Source organism: Myotis brandtii, unplaced genomic scaffold (genome assembly GCF_000412655.1).
Source record: "Myotis brandtii unplaced genomic scaffold, ASM41265v1 scaffold1341, whole genome shotgun sequence".
Classification (NCBI taxonomy): Eukaryota; Metazoa; Chordata; class Mammalia; order Chiroptera; family Vespertilionidae; genus Myotis; species Myotis brandtii.
Genome location: NW_005354761.1, coordinates 232137 through 250045, shown reverse-complemented (window position 1 = coordinate 250045; position 17909 = coordinate 232137). Strand labels below are relative to the sequence as shown.

The window sequence follows — 17909 nt, the reverse complement described above, 5'->3', positions numbered from 1 at the left end:
CACAATTTTTTGTGCACTGGGCCTCTAGTCTATATATAAAAGCCTAATATGCTAAGTGTCCAACCATTTCAACCGGTTGCTATGACACACACTGACCACCAGGGGGAAGACACTCCAACTGGTAGGTTAGCTTGCAGCTGTGGTCCAGCCAATCAATCGGGACTGGGCTAGATGGGCTGGACTGGCCCTGGAGCCAACCTCCCACGGTTCCTCCCCATCCTCTAAAATATTTCTTCTAATTAATTTCCTTTCAATGTGCACAAATCTGTGCACCAGGCCTCTAGTATTAAATAATGGCATGTTCCAAAGTGTCGGAAGAGGTATATAAGGTAACTATTAGTGAAGATCATTTTGAACCTTGCTCTGTTAGGATATCTTCAGGTTTATTTTCTCATTTGCATGAACTATGTTTATTCTTTCTAGAGATGCCTGTTTTAGTCTATCAATTAGAGATTGCATTTAGTTCTATGCCACAGATTCCTGAACACCAAAGCTTAGGAAAGTAAGGTTATCCAAGATGTCAGGGGAGGCTGTCTGGAGCTAATGAAGAAGATTCACGATATCCTCAGTGTTTTGAGCTCCTCTATCTTTCTGCTCAACTATTCATAGTGGGCTTTCATCTTCCTGGGAGCTGTATAATAGCAAGCTGGATGCTTCACCATCAGCTTCCTTTCACCTTCCCATAGGAAGAAGAAAGATATGAAAAGGAATGATGCCTTAAATAAGAAATTGGCACGTTCCCAAGAATCTCCCAGCAAAATTCCTTTTGGGACTTATTGGCCAGAACCATATCACACTGACATTTCTATCTACTAGGAAGACTGCAAAATATAGTCTCTTAGCTGTGCACTGTTCTATTGCTGAATAAAGTCACCATCATTTTGGTGAAAGACAGAGAGGCCAGATAGAGAGAGGTAAATTATCTGTTTACAATTAGTGTTGAATTTGCAAGATAATTCCTTGGTGAACTGGGTTTTCATCCTCATGAGAGCTGTACAATAGCAAGCTGGATGATTCACCATCAGCTTCCTTTTGTCTTCCCATAGTCAAAAGAATGATAATTTATTTGCATACTTCAAGTGACTAGTTATGAGCCCATTTAAAGATCTAGCTGCAAATATTTGAAAAATTATGAAATGGCATGTTTAAGACTTGGTAAGATGTCTTCCTAAGTATTTTCTTAAACCAGACAGTGAGAGTGGATATAGAGCCATTTTACTATCACTTTGCAGATATTATTAAAAACCATTATTTGAAAGAATTTTATATTTCATCTTTAAACCCCCTCACACAGCCCCTATCTTATATCAAATTTTAATGACATTTAAAAAAATTTGTTCATCAATGTTTTTCTATAATTTTGGCTAGCAATTAATTTTTACCACAAAAGACAATTGTTTCTAGGAAATAAATCAAAGCCAAGTGTGTGTCTCATTACAACTACTTTAATCCACTGAAACTGGAGAATGATTATAAACTTTGAACAACAGGACTTGTTTTAAACAATTCATTTTTCCCACCCAGAGTGCTAGTTTTCAGTCTACTATTTGCATAACCAGCAGAAAGCATCCTTCTTACCAGCTGGAAAACCCCACACTTTCCCCCTCAGGAAGTGCTTAGTGAATTTGCTCTCTGATATTTCCTTAGAGAAATGCAAATTGCTTGCATAGCTTGGCTATTACAAAAAATGCTGCAGTGAAAATAGGGGTGCATGTATCTTTTCGAATTTGTGTTTTGGGTTTCTTTGGATATATACCCAGAAGTGGAATCACTGGGTTGTAAGGCAGTTCTATTTTTAATTTTTTGAGGAGGCTTCACACTGTCTTCCATAGTGGCTATGCCAATCAGCACTTCCACCAACAGTGTTCACTTTTCTCCACATCCTTGCCAGCACTTGTTGTCAGTTGATTTATTGATAATAGCCATTCCAACAAGTATGAAGTGATATCTCATTGTGTTTTTAATTTGCATTTTTTCTGATGATTAGTGATGTTGAGCATCTTTTCATAAGTCTATTGTCCATCTATATGTTCTCTTTGGAGAAGTCTATATTCAGGTCCTCCATCCATTTTTTAATTGGACTGTTTGTTTGTTTGTTTTGTTGAGTTATATGAGTACTTTTTAAATGTTGGATATTAACCCCTTATCAGATGTATCATTGGCAAATAAACAAGTCTTCTTTAAGGAAATCATATGGAGTCAAGGAATTTAATAGTTCAATTCCTAAAGCATGAATATATGCAACATGGAGAACCCAAAACTAATATAGCCCTTTTCTCCTATTCAGATTTTCAAAATCTCTGTGCCTCACAGTGTTCAAAGGAAACAGCCTTACTCTTTCCCCACAACTGTCCTTTCCAAACATTCTCAGTGCGCCTAGTTCCCCTCAGCTTCTTATTTAAAATATAAGATGAATTACTGACAGCAAGTGAAGAGTTCTCCAGTCCCTTCAGTAACAAAATGCACAATCTTACTCAAGAATCAAAACTCAGTTGTCAATGACAGTGAACACATTTTCCTTTCCTCAGTTAGGGTCTGCTTTAGACAGAACACCTGTCTAAAATGGGAAGAAGAAAGAAATGTTCTCTCTCTCTCTCTCTCTCTCTCTCTCTCTCTCTCTCTTTAAATCTGTCCTTTGCTAGCTTGCTAAAAGGGATTTCTGATTCTTGCTGAGCTAAGGGTAGGAATGAGAAGAGCTGAGGAGCAGAAAATGTCTTCCTTCATTGGTACTTTCCTAACTTGATGTCAGGGGTTGGATGTCCTGTGGTTCCATCATGGGGTTCATTGGCTATGGTTCCCTCAAAATTCTAATGCACTTACTCAGCTGGTTGCTCATAGTTCCTCCTTTGCCCCATCCCTGAGTGTCCTGAGAAAATCTCCAGCTTCAAGATCTCCTTGTTTCCTCCTGATGTCCTTTTGGAGCGAGCTCTAAGACCACCCAGCTATGGTTTCTTTCACATGGCTTACATGTAGGGCAGGCCATCCCAATACCACCTATTCTTCCTGTATAGTTGTAGCAGACAGAATCTAGGCAGGCTCTCAGGATTCCTGCCTTCTAGAACTCATGTCTTTCGTGATTGCCTCCCTTGGTATAGGCAAGACCAGTGGCTTGCTTTAAATCAATAGAATAAGGCAAAGGCACCAGGCTGTATGTGGCTATGTGTAGGTGGTTAAATAGTTGCAGTGTAGAAGGTTGTAGCATCTGTCTCTTTCTCTTCCTTGCTGGCTTTGAGGAAGCAGGCAGCTATTTAGGGGCCTCTATGTGGCAAGAAACTGTGGACAGCATTTAGGAATTGAGAGTGGCCTCTAGCCAACAGCCTACAAAGACCTCCAATAAACACCAGCGAGAAAATGGGGCCCGTTGTCCTACAACTACTAAGAATTGGATTATGATAACAACAGTGGAAGCTTGAACGTGACTCTTTCCTTAGTCAAGCCTCAGTTGACACCAAAACCCTGCCAACACTTTGATTTCAGCATTGTGTGATCCTGAAGCAAACAATGCAATTAAGCCATGCCCAGAGTCCTGACCCATAGATACTAAAATAATAAAGGTGTGTTGCTTTAAATTTCTAAGGTTATGATAATTCATTACTCAGAAGTAAATAAATACACTGGCCATCAGTGTCCAAAGCCCCAGTCTCAGCTTTTTTGGGTTCTTCTGAGTATGTTAGACTCACATCTACTGCCTTCCCCAAACTGTAATAATCTATTTATGCTAAGATCCCCACATGGTCTCATTGAATCCTGTCTCTCTGAGCTTAAAGAAGAGGGGGAAATGCCCTCTTCCTCCTCATATAGAGTAGGAGGAAGGGGAAAGACACACAGAAGTTAATTTGCTTTTCATTTATTTATTTTATTGTTGATTACAGATGTCTCCCATCCCCCCTCCTTTACTCAGCCCCACCCACCCACCCAGGTCTTCACCACCCTATTGCCGGTGTCCATGAGCTATGCATATAAATATTTAAGTTCTTTGGTTTATCTCTTCTCACCCCCCCAACCCCACATTGAAGTATGTCAGTCCGTTCCATGCCTCCCTGCTTCGGGTCTTATTTTGTTGGTCAATTCATTTTGTTCATTAGATTCATCAAATAAGTGAGATCATGTGATATTTGGCTTTCTCCAATTGGCTCATTTCACTTAGCATAATAATAAAATTCTCCAACAAAGTTTTCAAGCAATCTTCTGTTTCTAATAAAATTCTCTTAGTCCCATCTAAATCTTTAAATTTCTTTTTCTTTAAAGGCTGGTTGAGAAAACCGTTTGGGGCTCTTTTGTAATTTGTTCTTGGGTGAATGGCATTTCATTTTGTAAATTGGAAGCAATGGTCATCTACCAGGCAAATCAAGAAAAGGGTGCCCTAACCGGTTTGGCTCAGTGGATAGAGCGTCGGCCTGCGGACTCAAGGGTCCCAGGTTCGATTCTGGTCAAGGGCATGTTTTTTTGGTGTGCAGGAGCCCAGTACGGGGTGTGCAGGAGGCAGCTGATCGATGTTTCTAACTCTCTATCCCTCTCCCTTCCTCCCTGTAAAAAATCAATAAAATATATTTTAAAAAAAGAAAGAAAAGGGTGATAGGAGTTGTCCCTCCAGGTGCAGGCAACAAGGGGGAGCATTGTCTGTAGAAAATTTTAAAGCAACACCAAAACTGCCATCTGTCTTTATCACCTAAGTGTAAAGCAATTCTAAACAATATTGATGATAAATTCTCCAATCTAAAAATGGCCTGTTCCTGGCCCAGATGCCTCCCACTGCCCCCCTGCCCCACCCCACCCCACACTCCCCGCCTTGTGTTATCTATTCTCTTTGGGTCTCAGATGAAACTGAGCAGTCTCCTGCCTACTTAAGTCCTGTTACCTCCAAATGGACAGCTTAGCCACTAATCTTTACAATGCCCTCTGCCCTTTCTCGGGACACTTTGCTACCATCTGCTGGGCAGTTGTAAAAAGTACTCAAATCCATGATAGTTGTAAAAATGAATGAAGCTTCTTTAATTTATGTGTAGTGTTCTACTGGTACACTCGTGTGTGTGTGTGTGTGTGTGTGTGTGTGTGTGTGTGTGTGTGTACATGCAACTTTAAGAAAGCAGATGGAATATTCAGCATTATCTAAGACATAACAAATTAAGATGCAAAATTTCCACCATATATTGATTTTCTTTTGATCTAGCAGGAGTGGTACCAGAAAGGTACTTGAGTGGGCCTGGGGGGCAGAGAGGAAGGGTTGGGCTCTTTGGAGAAAAAAAAGGAGTCAAGCTCCAGATGGGTAAAAGAATCAGTAAAGTTGAAGTGTAAAGAACTTATATGAGGAAAGATGAGCATTTTTTATTACAGAATATAAAAAGAGACTTGACTACATTGACATATTTCTGGATGTCATTTATTCCAAAATGTATTTCCAAAAAAAAACCATTGTGGAACTTGACATTAATTTAAAGATCATATGGAATGAGTGCATCAAGTCAAAGCATTTTTAAAAAGAAATGCTGAGCCCAGCCCCTGCCTCCAGTGCACATTAAAGAGCCAACACCATGATGGACTCCAAGTACTTCACAACCAATAAAAAAGGAGAAATCTTTGAATTAAAGGCTAAACTCAGTAATGAAAATAAAGAAAAGAGGAAGGGGCCCGGGAAGAAGGGGATTGCTGCTATGACTGTGGGGGAGGATGTTAGCTCTCTCTTTCCAGATATAGCAAACTGTGTGCAGACTGAGGACCTGGAACTAAAGAAGCTTGTGTATCTCTACTGGATGAACCATGCCAAGAATCAGCCAGATATGGCATCATGGCTGTCAACAGCTTTGCTAAGGACTGTGATTATCCCAATCCTCAGATTCTGGCTTTGGCAGTCAGTACCATGGAGTGCATCCAGGTGGACAAGATGACAGAATATCTCCATGAGCCCCTCCCAAAGTGCTTGAAAGATGAAGAACCCCATGTTCAGAAAACAGCAGCAGTCTGCATGGCAAAAGTCTATGATATCAATGCCCAAATGGTGGAAGATCAGGGATTTCTGAATTCTCTGTGTGATCTCATAGCAGATTCAAATCTAATGGTGGTGGCTAATGTTGTAGCAGTGTTATCTGAAATCAGTGACTCTCACTTAAACAGCAACTTACTGGATCTGAACCCACAGAACATTAATAAGCTGCTGACGTCCCTGAATGAGTGCACTGAATAGGGCCAGATTTTCATCCTGGACTTCCTGTCCAATTACAGCCCTAGAGATGATCAGGAGACTCAGAGTATCTATGAATAAGTAACTCCCCAGCTATCTCATCCAACACAGCAGTGGTGCTTTCAGCAGTAAGAGTCCTAGTGAAACTTCTAGAGTTGTTACCCAAGGAATCTGACTACTACAATATGCTGCTGAAGAAGTTGGCCCTCCCCTGTCACTTTGCTGTCTGGGAAGCCAGAGGTGTAGTACATTGCCCTGAGAAACATCAACCTAATTGTCCAGAAAAGGCCTGAAATCTTAAATCAGGAAGTCACAGACTTCTTTGTGAAGTATGATTCCATTTGTGTTAAACTACAGAAGTTGGACATCAGATCCATTTGGCATCCTAAGCCAACATTGCTCAGGTTCTGGCAGAGCTGAAGGAATATGTCACAGAGGTGGATGCTGACTGTTCACAAAGCTTTGTGGGTCATTGGACAGTGTACCATGGGGAAGGACATGTAATAGGAATAGGACCACAGTTGTTTAGTGATTATTCACCTTACTAACTATAGATAAGAGGTTTTCTTATAGACCTTGGGAAACTGGAGGATGTATTGCAAGAAAAAAAACAGTCTGTAAAAGATAATGCAACCTTGAAACAAGATGGGTCTATTACTCAGAAAAGAAATATATTTTAAAAGCAGACCAAAGACAAGAGATGCTTTGACTTGGTTGCTGTGTCTGGACCCTGACCCCATCTGGGAGTTTGCCTCAGGAACACCAACCATTCTCCGGTTCCAGGAACAGGCTAAGCTGTTTTTAACATCATAGAAGATTAGCCACCTTGTTATCAGACTTTGAGTTCCTGGAGGCCAGACTGCAGACCCTATACTCCTCTTCCCTTGTTACACTCCCAGCTGCACATAGTTATTTTCCCTCACCCCTATATAGTCAGCCAGCTGGCAGAAGAAAGGGGAGCAGGAGTTTTCCAGGGCATGAAGTCCACTGCTCACTCCATATTGCCACCAATCCCATACAATAAAAGGCTAATATGCAAATTGTCCCCTCAGGAGTTCAACCACTCGCTATGACATGCGCTGACCACCAGGGGCGGTGCGGAACAAAGGTCCTGGCCAGCAGCCAGAAGGCCCCTACAGCCCTGATTGCTGGCCAGGCCTAGGGACCCTACTCATGCACAAATTTTGTGCACCGGGCCTCTAGTATAAAATAAAGAATCATAAATGATTCAACCTTGTCTCTGCTTTTTGACTCAGTAGTGACAGGCAGCTTTGGACACATTTAGTGTCCAGTTTCACCATCAAGGTGGAGCAATCTACAGAATGTCATGTAAGCACACTGCTTGATCTCATCCAGACCAAAGTAAATTATGTGGTCCAAGAGGTGACTGTTGTCATCAGGGACATCTTGCACAAGTACCCCAATAAGTGTTAAAGCATCATGGATACTCTGTATGAGCACTTAGATTCTCTGGATGAGCCAGATGCTCAAGTCAGATGATTTGGATTGTGGGAGAATATGCTGAAGGAATTGACAATGTTGATAAGTTGCTAGAGAGCTTCCTGGAAGGTGTTCATGATGAGAGTACCCAGGGGCAGCTCACTCTGCTCACTGCCATAGTGAAGCTGTTTCTCAAGAACCCATCAGAAACACAGGAGGTGGTACACCAGGTCTTGAGTTTGGCAACAGAGGATTCTAATAATCCTGATCTTAGAAATAGGGGCCATATTTATTGGCATTTTCTCTCAATGGACCATGTCACAGCCAAAGAAGTAGTCTTGCCTGAGAAGCCAGTAATCTCTGAGGAGACTGATCGTACTGGGCTGACTCTGCTGGATGAGCTCATCTGCCATATTGGTTCTTTGGCCTCTGTGTACCACAAGCCTCCCAATGCTTTTGTGGAAGGAAGTAACGGAATCCATTGCAAACATTTGCCAATACGTCATGGGAGCACCAATGCAGGTAATTTTTGTAGGTAGAGCCATACTTCATAGAATGGGAATTATTTGGGAAATTTTACTTCTAAGATAATTTTCAGAAACAGTTCTTTGGGAGTTCAGAGCAAATGTTATTGTCCCAGTTGTCTTGCTAGATGGTATATCAAAGAGCTCTGATTGCTGTTGCTACCCCAGACACAAACTTAGTAATTGTGATTCCCACAAGCACAGGACATGGAAACAGAAAGATCAGGAGATATCTTTTGTTCCAAACTGCTCATTTTCAGATGAAAACCTCAGGTGCACAAAGAGAACAGACTGCTCACAAATAAATTAGAGTCAGGACCAATTAAAAAATGGGACTCATGGTCAAATGCCCTTTCAACTTCATCCCACCATTTATTGACTACACAGTGACAAGAGATGACTAAAGATTGTTCTTATAACTGTTTGCTGTCTCTGAGGTTAGTAATAGATTGTCCCATTTGATAAAACATTGAAAAAATGAATACTCTCTAGACTGTTCTTGGTGTTTGGTATTACTGAATTGATGTTTCAGTTCTATTATTTTTGATTAGCCCCTCACCCTCATATACTGTTACATACACCGAGAGACAAGAAATCAAATTAAATTTTTCCAATTTATTGTAGAAATACTGGTAATTGATACATCAAGGAGATCACAAGTACACAAATAATAAATGACAACATACTGTATCATGGGGTAAGGTGGTCATGAAGCAAGAAATCAAGGCTGTATGAATAGGTGTGCAGTAGATAATCTTCACAGAGAAGATGACCTTTACATTGAAATATTTATAAAGATAATTTGGAGCAATGAAAGGGTGGAAGACATGGCAGTTGTATACTCAGTGTGTACTCGAAGTGGGCATGTGATAAAAGACAGTAAGGGACAGGACAACTATCAGAATGGTCTTGAGACAAAAAATATGTTGTGTACATAGAAAATATACAGTCAACAATTTGGTTAAAATATTAATCGAGTGGGAGAAAGAGCATTGTAAAATCTTATACAAGTGTAACAATAGACTGGATCCATTTCAAGAGGTCCTGGTAGACCAGGCTTAGTGTTTGGATATGAATACGTATGCCATGGGAGTGATGTGATCAATACCTGTGGAGATACAGCTTAGCAAGCTACACAGTGAAAGGGTATATTTTCATTCTGTTGTCAAATTTTGAGGGGAAAATGGAAATAGAAAACCTGAGGTCCTAAAATTAAATAGTCATACCAAGTCAATCGCTCATTGTGTGGTTATGTGATCACTTTCATAGTCTGGGAAATTCACTTCTAATTGTCCCTTTTTAATTTTGGTATTCTAAACACATAAAATTTAATTAATTATTTTATTAATGAATTGTGAATAATACCCCCACACTGATTTTTCAATACCTCCATAGGACATTTCTACTTAGGCTAAAGATTTGAATTTCTTTTTCCTTCTCTTAATAATAAAAATATCAATGGCAATATTATTTTGCTAATTTTTCTTCACTACTTTGTATTCACAATCCACTCTATTATTTCTCACACCACATATACCCCAATTCCCTTTAAATGCCTCTGCAAATGTTTTATTCATTTCCTCATCACCATACCCTGTTTTGAATTCCTCTGCACCTTTGCATTTATTCACCACTTGTGTTTTCTCTGCCCCCCTCTCCCTGCCTTACCTGGAGTTGATTTATCTCTGCAGACTTTTCTTTTGCCCAAACTTGCAGATGCTATCTCTGATCAGTTACCTTTTTCCTTCTTTGTCTAATCACTTTCCACTTTGGGCTATCCGCTATCTACTGTTTCACAATGCACTTTTCTGAACAATTCTTATATCTTCCACCCTAGATATATTTTTCCTTCCACTCTCCCCCTGGTTATAGGCATGTGAAGGTTAACTTGGCTTCGCTTTTATCTCAAAATAATTCTCTTAGAGTGTTAATCTGCTTCACCAAATAATGAGCTCTCGTATAATGACAGAAATCTCCATCACCATATTTCCTCTTTACCAGCGCTCTGTAGTGGATGCTGTCAGACCCTTTCTAGTTGCATTTCTTTTGGTCTCCTAAAAATGGCCACCTAAAATGAAGCTTAATTTAGGCCTAACTGGACTCCTTCCCATTAATGCATATTTCTGACTCCCAGTCATTTCCTTCAACATTCCCAGGTGTTCTCCTTTGATCTTAGAATCAAACACTTAATGCATTACTCCCAATTGCTTGTCTAAATTTATCCTTTTATTCAACTTGTTAACAAGAAGACTGATTAGTATTTCTCTCCATGTTTTAGATATGATCATTTCCCTCCATGCCCACTTATTTCATTTTAGCTAAGATCTTCATTAATTTACTCATCTTTCATTTTGAATTCTTCCTTAGATATGTCCTATTATCACATCAGATACTAACTTCATTAAACTCTCCACTGCCCACTCATCAATCGGCAAATATTATTGAGTATTTTGTCCATGAATGCACTGATGATTCAGACAATATACTGATCTTAGGAAACTTTGAATCTTAGAAAAAAAATGTATTATGAATATAAAATATTTGCATTTAGAAAGTTATATATAGTGTAAGGTGTGTGTGTGTGTGTGTGTGTGTGTGTGTGTGTGTGTGTGTGTGTGTGTTTGGTTTGAAAAAGTCATTATCTTGATAGAGGAGCAATCCTGGCTAGAAAATCTTAAAGAATGAGGTGGGATTTATGATAGGCATTAAAGAAAGCAGGGATTCAAGTAAGTATAGAAGAGAGAGCAGAACATTTCAAGTCAGGGTGCTGATGTGAAGTGGTCAAGCACAAACCATATTAAAGAGAAAGTTGAAATGGGACCAGAGAGTAAGGCTTTTGAAATTACGATAAAATAGACTTAAGTTTTATATCATTGGAGTTTAGTAAGATTTGGAGATTGCTTAGATATATCTATAAATTAGGTAATTTATATAATAATATATATTAGGACATTTTAAATTTATAGCACATATGTGTATGTGTGTATTTCCACAACAGACATTTAGTGCTGACAGGTAAATTATGCCTAATCTTAATTTTACAGATGAGAAAACCCATATTGAGTAAATTATTTGCCACAACTCACTCAACTAGTAAGCAATCAGCCTGAGATTCCAATGTAGACTCCCTTCATTTCATAAGATCAATGATCTTTCTAACATACCAAAATATGTTTCTCCATATAATAAGACCAAAATAAGCAGGAAGCATCCATTGTTAACCTGATATGAATCCACCAAAATATTTAACACATAATTACAGAATTTCTATTCAAATTTCTGACTATCTTTCTAAGTCTATGCTTAATATGTACCAATTTGGTCTCCTTATTGCCTCCAAATTCACTTCAGAATCATTTCTTTCTCCTTATCTACTCTACCTCTGGCCTGGCCTGGTGGGATATTCTCCCTGCATCTACACCCATCCACTCCATAAATATACACTCAGCACCCACTATGGATGAAATATTAGGATACACAATGTAAAAGAGTCAAGTGTGGAAAACTTAAAACACTTTATTAGTTCTCAGGATATGTTTGCTGAATGGTGCTTACAAACTAGTGGGAGACGTGTATCATGCCCATCACTTCTGTGAATTCTAAAAAGGGTTGAAAACTACATAAAACTGTTAAAATTTTACTCAACTCTTGACCAGCCTTCCTCTTGTTTTCCCTATTTGCAGAGTTAAAGGCACACAGTATATGCTTATTGCATGTTGATTCCCCAGAAGAGATGGGTGTGAAGAAAACAAGAAAAACAGAAATCAATCATATTGACAAATTGGGCAAGAGGGATACTTAGATGTACAGAAACAGAATATTACCATGGGGAAAATAAATCACAATGTAAAATTGGTGGATCATAGAGAGATCTGAAATTTTGCCAGTATCCCCTTAAACAAAGATCTTGGCTTCCTATATCCTTTGCTATGGATGAGAATGTTCTGAATGTACTTCTTATGAGTCAGTGGGAGATGTCTCCACTCTGTCTTCCAACTCACTGTAAATTGGTGAATATATGTTTAATTCTTCATAGAGACGATCTTCTGGAATCTGGTGAAGAAAACATTATTCACTATCAGTCACCAAGAAGACTTGTTCAAGAGATATATATCATCTCTTTTTGTCTTTCTGGATCTCATATTCTCTCCCATTACACTCTAATTATTCCCTCCATCTCCAACAAACCAAGCCAGATTGGTGGGCCCAAAATAAATTATGTTGGTCAATGACAAGTTGGTGAGTGTGTCTGAACTTTAGTACATCTACTGTCTTGATTGTCTTTGGAGGAAAGTGATCTAAACAAGGCAGCCACTCTTGAATGCTTCAGGCAAGTGGACAGATGGGCAACTCGAGAGAGTATGTTTCATCTGGAAGATCTGAGTAAGTGTATGTGCATCAAGTATTAGCAATTCTTTTTCCTACATCCAAGGTGCAATGGGTGTGTAAGGCAAGAGGAAATGCAGGTGATAGTTGTAAATTAAGGAGGAGAAAACACTGAGGCTTCAGAGCAAGTGGTAAGGTGAAAGCCAAGGAAAAAAGACAGAAGGGGAACAAATATAAGGGAGCTCTTCTGGGACAGAAAATAAGCCCAGGTATCTGAGTGGTTCCATCACATGCTAGCTGCTCATTCATTTCATGCCTAATACATTTCAAACCATCTGCATTTTCTAAAATGATAAAGGTTCAATTTTCTTAACCCTCCATCACAGAACTATACTGATATTTATGCTACTTAGAAGTAGGAAATGTGATTTGAAACATGAGATTTGGAAACAAAAACACTGAAACTTAGAGAAATACTTTCTTTTTTTTCTTTTATATTTTTATTGATTCCAGAGAGGAAGAGAGAGAGAGAGAGAGAGAGAGAGAGAGAGAGAGAGAGAGAAACATAAATGATGAGAGAGAATCATTGATTGGCTGTCTTCTGCACACTACAGGCCCCACACTGAGGATTGAGTCCGCAACCAGAGCATATGCCCTAACTTGGAATCGAATCGTGACCTCCTGATTTATAGGTCGACCACGGAGCCATGCCGGCTGAGCCAAGAAATACTTTCTTGGAAGAAATGTTCTAGGAAATTTAGGCCGTATGTTTTAGGGAATAAGCTCAAATTCTTTAGCCTGTCATTCATGATTTAGTATCGGGCCTCTGCCTACCTGATTTTCTTTGAATAGTTCTCCAATTCTGTAGGCTATGAGTAATACAGCAGCCCCAAACCCCAGAATGGTAAGAAACAGGATCATCGCCACAAGTTCCTGTTGAACAATAACCAAAAAAAGACAGAGTGGGACACAAGTTAGGTGTTCCCAAGGTACATTCCCTTACAGCAGCTCCCATTTTCATCGCACCCACATGAGCAGTCCCTATAGAGTCACACACACACACACACACACACACACACACACACGAAAACCAGGAGATGGTTACTCAAGGCAGATGACTCCAACCTTGCAGAATTGAGCTGGGGACAAGGGGGAGAGGTCATCAGCATCTCTGTGCATGAACCTACAGAATACCACATTATGTGATAGAGGTTGCAAAAAAAGGTTTGTGTCCATGAAAAAAGGAAATGGGGGCTTTTTTACTTAGATTAGGATTAAGAAATACATACTGTGGAAAAAAAGGCCGCTATACAGAAGTCATCCTCATAACCTTCCTGGCAAATATCGATATAAGCCAAGCTGTTCTTTAGGTTGGTGACCAGGATAAAGATTCCTGTTCCTGCAGCTATGCCACTGATCAAATTCGCTCCCAGGCTTCCTTGCACCTGATAATAAAAACACTTAGACCTGTTCCTGCACCTGCCAGTGCATTCAATTAACCCATCAACATTTCAGGGTTGGATGTATACAGTAAATTCTGCATATATACAAAATAGAGATTAAAAGAGGAGCTCTTTAAAATGTATTTGTTTATTAAGGATTTATAACTTTCTTGCTAGGACCGCATTCAGGAAAACCCACATGGGCACACAGTCTCTCCTCAAATAGTCTCCTTAATTGGAAATAAATCATTTCTATGATCACTAGAGGCCCAGTGCATGAAATTCGTGCACGGGGGGAGGGGGGATCCCTAAGCCCGGCCTGCACCCTCTTATAATCTGGGACCCCTCAGAGGATGTCCAACTGCTTGTTTAGGCCTAAACCAGCAGTCGGACATCTCTCTCACAATCCGGGACCGCTGGCTCCTAACTGCTCACCTGCCTGCCTCCCTGATCAACCCTAACCACTCTGCCTGCTTGCTTGATTGCCCCTAACCACTCTGCCTTGCCTGATGCCCCTAACTGCTCCCCTGCCTGCCTGGTTGCCCCTAACTGCTCCCCTGCCAGTCTGATCACCCCTAACTGCTCTCTCCTGTCAGCCTGATTCCCCTAACTGCTCTCCCCTACCTGCCTGATCCCCTAACTGCTCTCCCCTGCTGGCCTGATACCCCTAACTGCTCTCCCTTGCTGGCCTGATTGCCCTAACTGCTCTCCCCTGCCAGCCTGATCCCCCTAACTGCTCTCCCCTGCCAGCCTGATCCCCCTAACTGCTCTCCCCTGCCAGCCTGATCCCCCTAACTGCTCTCCCCTGCCAGCCTGATCCCCCTAACTGCTCTCCCCTGCCAGCCTGATCCCCCTAACTGCTCTCCCCTGCCAGCCTGATCCCCCTAACTGCTCTCCCCTGCCAGCCTGATCTCCCTAACTGCTCTCCCCTGCCAGCCTGATCTCCCTAACTGCTCTCCCCTGCCAGCCTGATCTCCCTAACTGCTCTCCCCTGCCAGCCTGATCTCCCTAACTGCTCTCCCCTGCCAGCCTGATCTCCCTAACTGCTCTCCCCTGCCAGCCTGATCTCCCTAACTGCTCTCCCCTGCCAGCCTGATCTCCCTAACTGCTCTCCCCTGCCAGCCTGATCTCCCTAACTGCTCTCCCCTGCCAGCCTGATCTCCCTAACTGCTCTCCCCTGCCAGCCTGATCTCCCTAACTGCTCTCCCCTGCCAGCCTGATCTCCCTAACTGCTCTCCCCTGCCAGCCTGATCTCCCTAACTGCTCTCCCCTGCCAGCCTGATCTCCCTAACTGCTCTCCCCTGCCAGCCTGATCTCCCTAACTGCTCTCCCCTGCCAGCCTGATCTCCCTAACTGCTCTCCCCTGCCAGCCTGATCTCCCTAACTGCTCTCCCCTGCCAGCCTGATCTCCCTAACTGCTCTCCCCTGCCAGCCTGATCTCCCTAACTGCTCTCCCCTGCCAGCCTGATCTCCCTAACTGCTCTCCCCTGCCAGCCTGATCTCCCTAACTGCTCTCCCCTGCCAGCCTGATCTCCCTAACTGCTCTCCCCTGCCAGCCTGATCTCCCTAACTGCTCTCCCCTGCCAGCCTGATCTCCCTAACTGCTCTCCCCTGCCAGCCTGATCTCCCTAACTGCTCTCCCCTGCCAGCCTGATCTCCCTAACTGCTCTCCCCTGCCAGCCTGATCTCCCTAACTGCTCTCCCCTGCCAGCCTGATCTCCCTAACTGCTCTCCCCTGCCAGCCTGATTGCCCCTAACTGCCTCTGCCTAGGCCCTGCCTCCGTGGCTTTGTACAGAAGGACATCTAGAAGATGTCTGGTCTAATTAGCATATTACCCTTTTATTAGTATAGAAATGTCTATACCAGGGGTCCTCAAACTACGGCCCGCAGGCCACATGCAAATACAAATATTGTATTTGTTCCCGTTTTGTTTTTTTACTTCAAAATAAGATATGTGCAGTGTGCGTAGGAATTTGTTCATAGTTTTTTTTAAACTATAGTCCGGCCCTCCAACAGTCTGAGGGACAGTGAACTGGCCCCCTGTTTAAAAAGTTTGAGGACCCCTGGTCTATACTTACAAGGATAAGGCTGGTATGAGGATATTTTCTAAACAAGTGGCAAGGTAGTTACACTTTATAGTTTTAAAATGACACAACTGATATTTTAATGCTTATAACCAAAACAAAATAGAGTGGGGAGGAAAAGTCACATATCCACATTATCTCATAACATAAGAGACGACGGCATGTCTCCCTCAAGACTCCTAAAATTCAACTTTTCTTACCTTCTCAAGGATGAACAACAGAATTGCAACTCACCAGATATGTTGCATTTTCCTTTTCAGACATAATTGACAAAAATCCAGAAATAGCAAACTGTCCAAAGGAAGAGAGGAAGCACAGTGAGTCTCTGCCCTTCTCTATGTCCCTTTCACTCCCCCTCCTCCAAATATAGGATCAAGTTGTGGATATTCTACAAAGATAACATTTCAGGTTTTCCATAAGCTCACTATTTTCTTATTCTTATTTCCTATGGAGTGCTTCTCAAAGTTAATGTACTCAGGAATCAGGTGAGGGTCTTGTTAAAATGCAGATTGTTATTTAGTAGGTCATGGAAGGGGCTTGAGATTCTTAATTTCTTCCAGCAGGATGCTAAGATTGACAGGCCATGGGTTACCTTTGGAGTAGCAAGGTCTAGCAGCACCTGCTCCATGATTCTGCCATAACACTACTCTCATTGCTTTGTAACTATTTGTTTGTATGAGAACCTTTTATGTTAGACTGTCAGCTCATTTGAGTAAGAAATGTATTTGTGGCACATATATCTCTAGAGACTGGCATTTATCATCTAGACATTTAGTAATTATGAGAACGTACATGTGAAAATATTAATGAATAGCATAAGTTCAAAACAATCTCAAAGATTCAGATTGTTTGATGCGTTGAGAGACACTAATAAGCTAAGTGTTTGGAATGAAAAGATAGCAGAGAAAAGTTTCAAATAAAATATAGCCAACGTTCAAGGAGAGTTCTGATCTAGTCCTAAGTCTTTGAATGAGTGACAAACCAATGTGATTCTTTTCTTTATTGATTAAGGTATTACATATGTGTCCTTAACCCCCAATTGTCCCCACTCTCCCCCCCCCTTGTGCCCTCACCCCCCAGTGTCTGTGTCCATTGGTTAGCTTATATGCATGCATACAAGTCCTTTGGTTGATCTCTCCCCCTTCCCCCCACCCTCCCCCAATGTGATATTTTCTAGACTTAAAATGAGGTGAATGAGGTATAGATACAGAAAATGACATGAATTAATTGAAAATAATTAATGCTGAGTGAAGTAAGCCAGACAGTAGAGAGAACATGCTGTATAATACTCCATTTATATAAAACTTTAGAAAATGCAAACTAATCTATAGTGACAGAAAGCAGATGAGTGAGTGAGTGCTTAAGGATGGAAAAACAGGGAATATAAGAAAGGAGGGACTACTAAGGGACACAAGGAAACTTTTAGAGATAATGGATATGTTCATTATATTGATATGATAATGTTTTCATATGTATGTGTGCATGTGTGAAAATTTATCTAGTTATACACCTTATATATGTGCAATTTATTGTATGTCAATTATAACTCAATAAAGCTAGATATGTTTGTAATCTCATTCAGTCATCTAGTTTTTAAATAGTAAAATGATTAAAAGAGATTCAATGAGAAAGCACCTGAAAAATTTTCTAGGGCATGAGAGAAGTTCATCAAATGCCTTTGACCTTGTCTCCTCACCTAAGCAGTCTCTTTTCCTTCTCTTTACTAAAATAACTTTACTAATGAGAGTATTAGAGACATTTTCTAGAATTGGATTTCGAACATTTAGGTTCTATTTTTATTGGCTAAATTTCCCTTGAACAATTTGTTTAACTTTTATTAATCTCAGGTTTCTTATGTAATAAAACTGTGTTAAACCTGAAATGTTTAACCCACGGAGTTTTATAAACTGCAAA

The 17909-nt window shown here is 40.9% G+C and overlaps 1 protein-coding gene and 1 pseudogene across 4 annotated transcripts in view; one reads left to right on the top strand and one right to left on the bottom strand.

Moving 5' to 3' along the window:
* The first annotated feature begins 5531 nt into the window (after positions 1 to 5531).
* Positions 5532 to 11944, top strand: LOC102244988 (annotated as a pseudogene).
* MS4A2 (membrane-spanning 4-domains, subfamily A, member 2) overlaps positions 8738 to 17909 on the bottom strand; it is a 33478-nt gene continuing 24306 nt past the window's right edge. For all 4 annotated transcript variants that reach the window (XM_005860447.2, XM_005860448.2, XM_014534946.1 and 1 more), the window contains 4 exons: positions 16230 to 16286; positions 13758 to 13913; positions 13303 to 13401; positions 8738 to 12195 (listed from right to left, as the gene is read on the bottom strand). In XM_005860447.2, coding sequence (XP_005860509.1) covers positions 12100 to 12195; positions 13303 to 13401; positions 13758 to 13913; positions 16230 to 16286 — 408 coding nt within the window. In that variant the 3' untranslated portion in view covers positions 8738 to 12099. The remainder of the gene's footprint in view (positions 12196 to 13302; positions 13402 to 13757; positions 13914 to 16229; positions 16287 to 17909) is intronic.